At 48.3% G+C, this 8,618-nt stretch overlaps 1 protein-coding gene across 1 annotated transcript; it reads right to left on the bottom strand.

Annotated features, from left to right (window-relative positions):
• Positions 1-243: 243 nt before the first annotated feature.
• On the bottom strand, positions 244-8,286 carry PANX3 (pannexin 3). Its single transcript, XM_002923981.4, has 4 exons — positions 7,989-8,286; positions 6,655-6,797; positions 3,967-4,181; positions 244-2,105 (listed from the first exon to the last, which is right to left on the bottom strand). The coding sequence occupies exons 1-4, from the start codon at positions 8,167-8,169 to the stop codon at positions 1,466-1,468; spliced, it is 1,179 nt and encodes a 392-aa protein (XP_002924027.1). The 5' UTR covers positions 8,170-8,286; the 3' UTR covers positions 244-1,465.
• Positions 8,287-8,618: the final 332 nt, after the last annotated feature.

The raw sequence follows: 8,618 nt of genomic DNA, 5'->3' as shown, positions 1-8,618 counted from the left end.
GTAAAGTGCATCTTTGTGCACAAAGCGTTTTTTGTACAAGATTATTTAGGGGCTGGGTCTGTGTGCTTCAAACAATGTAACATTGTCAAGCAACATTCAGTCACTTATTTATTCAGGAGAACATTTATTTAGTGCCCACTATGACACAGATTTTAGGAAACTTATTTAAGAGGAAAAGACAGGCAAATAAATGGGCAGTATTAATACAGTGTAATAACTTTTATCTCAGAGGTAGGTATTGAATGATGTGGCAGCACATCTTTAGGGAACTGGGGAGGAGACAGGAAGCCATCCTGAAGAAAATATGGCTGGGAAGACTGAAGGAGAGCTAGTGGCCGGCCAGTGAAGAATGGAGGAGGGCATCTTGGGCAGTGGAGACAGCACATTCAAAGGCTCAGCATCGTGAGAAGCATGGGAGCAATGTAATTCTTCTGCTTACCTATATGAGGAAGGGTCTACATGGCCTATACAAAAATTCTCTGAAGAAATATGCAGCTCTAAAAAGAAATACCCAATGAGAGACAACATGGTATTGTGGGCTGAGCAGGGCCTCTGAAGTCAGACCAAGGTTCCCTTAAGTCCAGACATAGAAATGGAAATTAGAAGCTAAGATGGGATAATGAATCAGAGAAGAGAGAGAAGGGGCTCAACAGCACTTTACTGTCATTCCCATTTAGTTCTAAGTGGTTGCTATTCAGTGATTGGCTTTAAGTGGACGAGGTATAGCATCCCCTGGAGGATTAGAAGGACATCTGGGCCCATTAGGAGCAGTGAAGGAGTCCACAGCCCATAATCCCAGCCCTTGGTGAAGTGAGTCCCTGGTTTAGATGATGAAAACCACCATAGCTCCACCCACAGTGGACACATGGCCCTGACCTTGTTCTATGCTGTCCTAACCCCCAAGAGCAGATAATAAGTTCCTGCATCATTATCTTCTGACCCACTCTGTGGGTCACACAGGGTCTGGGCAAGGTCATTGACTTCCACAAAGCAAGCGGGCAAGTTCCTAGGATTTCAGGCCACACCACAGGGTTTCCAGGGATTTCACATTTTTATTCACTTGGCAGATCACCCCACATGCTCTTTGGGTTGAGCTGAGTGTGTACCTAGAAGGGCCGTGGAGTAAATATACAGAGAAGAACCTGCCTCCATACACAGCCTTTAGAATTTTCTTTCCTTGCAGAATGTCTAGACTTTTGGTTAATTTTTTCCCCCTATACTCATAGAATGCTCTAGACCTAATTTTTTAGTTCTTTGACTCTTCAGCTCTAACTTTCAGATTTGTTTTCATGCATTGATTTTATCTTCTCACCTTTAGGAAAACATAAAACAGGACAGATGATTCAGCTGAATCCACACTTAGCATTTCTAAAGCGGGTATTTTTGTACATTAGTGTGTGAGGCTTGTAAAGAAGGAGAGAGATTTTTACTTTTCCATAAAATTTCTTGCTCCATGGTTTCTTAACTATGGGTTTTCATCACCTATTCGGTGGGTGAGATGTTTAGGTTTTGAGGGTTCTAAGCCAGCCAATAATGTCATGAAATCGACCACTGTGTCAATGTTGTGCTTCTGGGTGGTCGTGTCCTTCAAAACACATAAGACACTCAACCAGCTAAAAGAGATGAGCTCAGAGATGTTGGCTCGGAGGAAAAGAAGGATCACATTGAGGTCATTGATGGGGCATCCCAGCATCTTTCTGCTGAGGAGATCAAAAGCTGGGAGCATCTCATAGATGGATAGGAGTCGTTTGTCCCATCGACATAGTCGCGTGAGGTTGTATATTATCACTGGAACCAACAGGGTGTATATTGTTATACTGGAGAGACTGACAATTTGCAAAACTGACAGAGAGGTCAGCCTGCACGTGATCAGATGGGGCATGTGGGTCTCATCACTAAGCAGCCCTGTCTTGACAGAACAGCTGAATTCCTCTTGGAAGAAGACATCCAGGTGGAAGTGGCCAAGGTACAGGTAGATGGCTGAAATGAAGAGGAGCAAGAGGGAGTTCCTCAGGAGGTAGGTAGCCACTAGGGAATGTGAGCGCTGCTTACATGCCAGGTACCGCTCCAGCAAGGGGAATTCGAAGTATCGTTCTTTCCGAGCCCTGGGCAGGGGAAGAAAGGAGGCAGGGTTAGGACAGACCATTTAGAACCATATATATTGAGAAAGCCCTGCAGGGAAGTAATGGAAACTGTGTGTCCGACGTGGCATTCTTGGCTCACATGAAAATCCGCCTTCCCTGAGCATAACCACTCCTCTCCCCAAAGAGGTGTGTGAGTATATCTTCATTCTCCAATGAATGAGTGCAATGTGGTCAACCCAGTGAATGATCAGTGAATAACCAATGGTCACACTGGATTTCTGCCCAGCAAAGCAGACTAAACCTTCAAGCTAAAACAAGGTCCTCAAGGAAGCAATAGGCTTATTAAATTAGCACCGGACTGGGAGTCTAGATAACCACATCCATCCATTTTATAAAAATAAAGATGCCAGTAGATATTGGTTGAGAGCTGTGGTGTTCAGGCATCTGTAAGCCAGTCTCTGCTCTGAAGGAGCTTACGGTCTGGCTTAAGGGGAAGGGGCAGATAAGATCTGCAAATAGAGAATAAAAATCATGCTTGATTTGTGGCTAAGATGATGGACACAAACCACGAAGTTGTTAAAGTTAGGAGAGAGGTAGGCATGAGCCAGAGTGTTCAGAAACCTTTACAGAGAATACTGTCTTGGAGTTGGCTTCAAGAGGAGGATCGAGTTCAGAAAGATAGACGGGAGAGGAACTTTTTTCAGAGGATCGAGTATGTGCACAAACAGGAGACAGAATATAGTTTCACGTCTCAGCTCAACGCTCCTCCTCTTGCTGGGGCCTCCCTTGACTGCCTGATTATTTATTTATTTATTTATTTATTTATTTATTTATTTATTTAATTGGTTTATCATAGGTTTTATTGAACCTATTTTTTTAAAAAGATTTTATTTATTTATTCGACAGAGATAGAGACAGCCAGTGAGAGAGGGAACACAAGCAGGGGGAGTGGGAGAGGAAGAAGCAGGCTCATAGCAGANGAGGGCCTGATGTGGGGCTCGATCCCATAATGCCGGGATCACGCCCTGAGCCGAAGGCAGACGCTTAACCGCTGTGCCACCCAGGTGCCCCTGAACCTATTTTTTTATAATAATATTTTTTATTATGTTAGTCACCATACAGTACATCCCCAGTTTTTGATGTAAAGTTCCATGATTCATTACTAGGCTGCTGGATTTAAAACTGCACCACTCCAGCACCCTCCAGCTCCTGAGCCCCTCACCCAGCTTTACATTGTTCCCTTCGTACCACTTATCTTCTGCCATATAATGTGCATATATGTGTTGTGTTTATTTGTTGTCTGTTTCCCCTCAGTAGAGTGTGAGCCCCATACAGGTAGGTGTAGCTTCGTCTCCTCCCCACCCCTGCCCCCAACACACGCAGCACACACTGATGGGTCCGAAGCTCCAGAACAGTGCCTGGGATGCAGTGAAAGATGCATGAATGCTTCAGTGAATGAATGGTTATTCAGGAGAAGAGGAGGAGACCGCCTGGGTGGAGTGGGAGGTTTCTGTCACTTGGTGGTCAGAGGTGTGAAGAAGTAGTTGGTGACGGTGTGTAGAAGGCCTTGGAAAAATACTTGGGAGAATTTGGGTCTTTTTCTGGAGGTGTGGGGGGAGCTTCTGAGTGGGGGAATGGTATGTGATAGTAGTACCTTAGAGAGATTAGTCCCTTTGTGACTCAGGGTGTTCATCTGTAAACTAAGGAAGAGTCCTGTCTCTCCTCCCCATGGAGAAATGATAGAAAGTGAGTGAGACGGTGTGTTAAACACTTTGGATTCTTGAGAAGGATGGTACAGAGGACAGTTTAAAGATGACCCTGCAAGGATATCGTGTTAACGTGCAGCTGAGTCCTTCAGAAAAGGGTGGGAAAGGCTACTCACTTCTCCAGCTCATCCCAGAAAACGTGGGGGTCCGAGCTCTTCTGCCGGATCTTCAACATGTGCTGCACGAGGCGGATGGCGCGATTGTAGGATTTGTCCAGTTCGCTGATGATGAACAGCAGGTCTGAGCTGAGGGCTGGTGCAGCCGCATACTGCCACAGCAGAACGGGCAAGTACATGACCACAGCCAGGGCCAGCAGGGAGTAGGGGAGGGCCTGTGGGGCGACAGTGAGCTGAGGAGGGAGGCCCAGGGTGCAGGGGCCTTGTAGAGAGAGAGCTCTGAGTGAGGGACTCTTGTTCCCTGCTTCCTGCCTCAGAATGGGGAGGCAGTGTGGGGGATCAGCCATCAAAGGCCCAGGACTTAAGGCTGTCCACTGACCTGGCTGAATATAGTGAAGCCCAGAGGAGAAGGGATGGTGGAGCTTTCTGCTCCCCGGCTCCACTCCTCAGATCTTGGGTCTGTGTAGGGGCGTAGGACCCCAGGGAGGACAGAAGGGAGGGAATAAGGGAGAAAGAAGGGGAGAAGGGGACAGAGAGAGAACACGAGAACACACCCCCTGTTCCCCATGAATGTTAGCCTGGGTCGCTAACCAGAGATCATGGCCAGCAGTGGTCACGGCGTCACATCCTGGGAAACAGCGACCTTCATCCTTAATCTTCATTCTCCATCATCCTCTCTTTCTTTGACTGCTCCAAGTTTTTATCACCAAGCATCCAGAGTCTGTTAGCTTTCAAAGCCCAGCCAGGGGCCCCAACGTTGCTGAGAGGAAGAGGTCAAATCCCATATCCTCCATGCCGCCTTCCCTGACTCCTCTCCTGTGCGGTGGTCTTTTCACCTCTGCAGTCATGGTCATGCCAAATGACACCATCAGGGACTGTCTTGGAATTTTTTGGGGGCTACTTCTGTTATGCATGCACACAAGCTGACACTGAGGTACGTGTGAGTCTCGTGTCCTCAACTACACAATTTGCTGCACAATTTGCAATACCTGATGTCAGCCACTATTTTGGCCACAGTAAAAACTGTTCTTGTTACAGGCTTTTGAAGCTACATTTGTGCTAGGTGCTTCACGTGCATATTTCATTTGACCATCAGGAGGATGCTGCCAGGCAGACACTATTAAGATCTCTATCTTATAGATAAGGAGACTGAAGCACGAGAGGGTTAAGTGACCTAGACAGGGTTACACATCTCGTGGGTGGGGGAGCAGGATCAGGAATTAGGCAGTCTGATTTTGAAGCTTATTCCATTAAGGACTACTTGACTATAGCTTCTCCTGAAGCAGGGATGCTTTTTATTTTAGAGGAGAGTTTGAAGAAAAAGAGGGAGGATGCATTTTTGGTTGCAGCTAGGTAGAGAAGAAAAAGGTGTGTGTGTGTGTGTGTTGTGTGTTTTTGAACTAAACACTAGAGACAGGTTAGGAAAACTACACCAGTCCACTAGAGAAAATCAGAACTTTTTCATTCCTGTTCAAGAAATGGCATTTCTTGAAAATAAACTTCACCCCAGGAGATTCTGTGTCAGTGGATTTGAAGTGGAGCCAGAGAATCTGGGTTAAAGAGCACTCAGGCCATCCTGACTGTCAGACCGTTTGACTCTTTCTTGACATTTGAACCCCATCCACAAAATCTTGACCTTGTTGCCATCTGGATCCCGCTTAAACACTTCCAGTGACAGAGACCCCCATGAACTCTTTCCATTAAGTCTCTGGTTTTGTCTGGGTTCCAGACCCGTGTGGCCTTTGGAGGCCTTGTAAACTGTCATCACCGGAAAATGTCATGAGTGACTTCTGACTCAACATGGTGAAGTGGACACACACATGACTTCTCCCTCATGAAGCCCCATGAGAATGATAATAAAGGGATAAAAAAGACCTAATTCTATCAGGACAAGGGAAATAGGAGACAAGAGCCATAAGAGGTTGCAAACTGGAAAGCAGTAGCATGCTAGGACACAGCAGCCCGTGGGATGGGGAGTTGAAGCAGGCCAAGCAAGCTGTCTTTGCACCACAGAGCCAGAAAGACTCAGGAATTGCAGATATGAGGCACCTCTTAAAATGGGGGAACAGCTGGGGCTGCCAACAGGAATATTGAAAAAACAGACCCACAGATCCTCCCCATAACATGATGCACTTATCAAGCGACTGTCTTTTCCATCCCCGGGCAGAGGCTTGTGCTTCACTCTTTGGGGACATTAAACCAAAGTACTTCTGCGCTTGGCTCCATTGAGGGCAGGGGAGCAGCGCAGAGAGCCATGTTGGTTGAGTGAATACTGAGTGCTGAGACCCACAGCTGAGTTCCTAGACGATTGGCAGCCGAGCTTAATACCCACCCTCCCCACCCCTACTCCCTCCGCAGAGATTAAGGATCCAGTGATTCTTCTTGGGAACCGGCCCAAGAGAAAGGATTACACACACCGATATTTGAGGTTTTCCCAATGAAATGGCCCAAAGGCTTCATTATAATCAGAGGGCTGGTCAGCCAGCCTTACCCACAGGCATGAAGCTTCCAATCAGATAAAAGCGGGTGACCAAAGATCACAGGACATTTGAAGAAACACGAGAGTCAATGACGAACACAAAAAAGCAGGAGGCCGGGAGGCGAAGAGGACAGAGAGAAGACCTTGATGTGGCTCTGGCCGGCCCCACCCCCGCCCCGAAGCAGCCGGATGGAGCCCCCCTACTCTACCTTGTGAGGCCACAGGGACTTCATCTTGTGCTGGCCAAGCTCATCGGGTTGGTGGTGAACAAGCGAGTCCCAGCAGGAACTGTCCACGTAGGCGGCCTGCCGGATGCTGAAGTTACTGGGAGAGAAGCAGCGGATGGGAGGCCCTGGAACAGGAACAGAGCTTGGAGGCAGCCTGGAGTTGGAGCAGAGGAATGGGGACCCGGGATCCACCAGCCGAGAGCTTTCCAGGGGTCGCCTCCAGGGCTCTGCCAATTTCCGTATCTGGCAGGCACTTTCTCCGTCCCAGGCCCCGGCTTCCGGAGGCCAGCACTGCCGAGTCACCACAGGTCTGTTTGGCTCAGGGCTGCCAATGTGTCGGGCCTTTGATGTGGGTTCTTTCCTCAAAGAGCTCCCCCTGGACTCCCAGAAGCCAGGCAGTGGGGGCGTCCCACACTCCTGGGTTTGGTGGTGAGACCTTCCTGAGAGGACTGACATCTCTGAGGTTCTAAATTTTAGAGGGTTAATTGCTGGGCTTCTGAGCCCACATCAAGAGAAAGGGTGAGCAGGCTGTGCTGAAAGGAAAGTGGGCTTGGTGGGGGGAAAGTTTTGTTTTCCCGTCATTCTCTAGAGAGAGGCAGAAATGGGAACCAATGGTTCTCTCCATCTTGTGGGTGAATGAAGAGGCAGTTCGAGGTTGATGTACCTCCTTGGGAAACACAGTAAGCTACTTGCACAGCCAGAAAAGAAAGCCAGAAATCCCAATTCTCAAGAAGACTACCTTTTCTTTAAGAGAGGAAATTTGCTGAGTTAATCTAGCACCTGGAACAGCAGACGTATGTGTTTGCTCATGGTTGCGTGTGTGGCCATGGTCTGTGGAGAAGAAGGAATGGATTTATTTAGCACATATGATTTGTCAGGCTCTTAACATATGTCCTCAAATCGGAAGCCTTGGAGGGGCAGAGTAGGAGAAGGCTGAGACGGTAAGAGACTCGTCTAAAGCATGGCTGACTAGGACCGTTAGTGGTCCTATGTCCTGAAAACATTATGGAGCCCCAATCTCTCTCATCCATATGAAAATCAAAATAAAAGTTTAACTATTGCAATGATATAAAATATATGAAATACTGAGATTAAAACTAAATATTTTTTATTCCAAAAGTTGGGAAATGATTTTTAGAATTTTCGGTGCCTCTGTTCTGCTGGTGCCCTTAACCCCTGCATCGCCTGCCTTTTGGGTAATGCCCAGGCCCAAGTCACAGAAGCTGGACAGTGTGGGAGCTGTCTCACTTCAGAGCCCATGCAAAGGTGAAACAAAGCGGGGGTCTCTCATACACTGGGTCTTGGAGGCCACTTACCGGAGGAGAACTCCTGGGCAAATGCCAGCGACATCAGCAATAAGGGGAAGCCCACAGCTATGAACTTGACCATGCGGTCCAAGGGAAGTTCCAGGAGCAGTCCTTTGAGGCGGGGGCCCCTGCGATCAGGCAACAGGGCATCTGACAGCATGTATTCCGCAGCTGCGTGTGCGAGCGACATGGTGCTGGGGACCTTCGGGGTGCAGAGCTGGCAGGAAGGGTCCCAGGACAGTGGTGTGGGGAGATGGCAGCTTCAGGCAGCTGGCTTTGAGCAGACAGTGCCTGCAGCCGCAGCCTCGCGGAGATCTGTGCTAGGAGCAGGCACTGGTTCTCTAAATAACCAGCCAGGCCCTGAGCCAGGCGTCCGGTAATTAGAGGGAGGCATAGCTTAGTGGGTCCTCACTGGAGGAGGGTCGGGTGTCAGTTGGGGCTGGTGCCAGGCTGCTCTCTCTGGATTGTCCCCGAGTAGATGGAGTCCCGTGGCTTTATGCTGCCCTCTCATTAATAAAGTATTTTTGGTGGGGTGGTGGAGAGAAAGAGGGTTGTGGAGCCAGGGCCCCCCATGTAATTGGTGTGGAATTTGGGTGGAGATTGCTTAAATCTGTTGAAGGCCCTCATTTTGTGGTTAGG

Source organism: Ailuropoda melanoleuca, chromosome 8 (genome assembly GCF_002007445.2).
Source record: "Ailuropoda melanoleuca isolate Jingjing chromosome 8, ASM200744v2, whole genome shotgun sequence".
Classification (NCBI taxonomy): Eukaryota; Metazoa; Chordata; class Mammalia; order Carnivora; family Ursidae; genus Ailuropoda; species Ailuropoda melanoleuca.
Note: the sequence above shows the minus strand (reverse complement) of the source record. Positions and strands in the feature narration are given on the sequence as shown.

Excerpts from the sequence above, each read along its gene's own strand:
- PANX3 (XM_002923981.4), bottom strand. The coding sequence starts at position 8,169 with ATGTCGCTCGCACACGCAGCTGCGGAATACATGCTGTCAGATGCCCTG. Across the intron at positions 6,798-7,988 it reads TGCCCAGGAGTTCTCCTCCG|GGCCTCCCATCCGCTGCTTC; the intron begins GTAAGTGGCCTC and ends TTCCTGTTCCAG. Across the intron at positions 4,182-6,654 it reads AGTCCCTGTGGCCTCACAAG|GCCCTCCCCTACTCCCTGCT; the intron begins GTAGAGTAGGGG and ends GTCGCCCCACAG.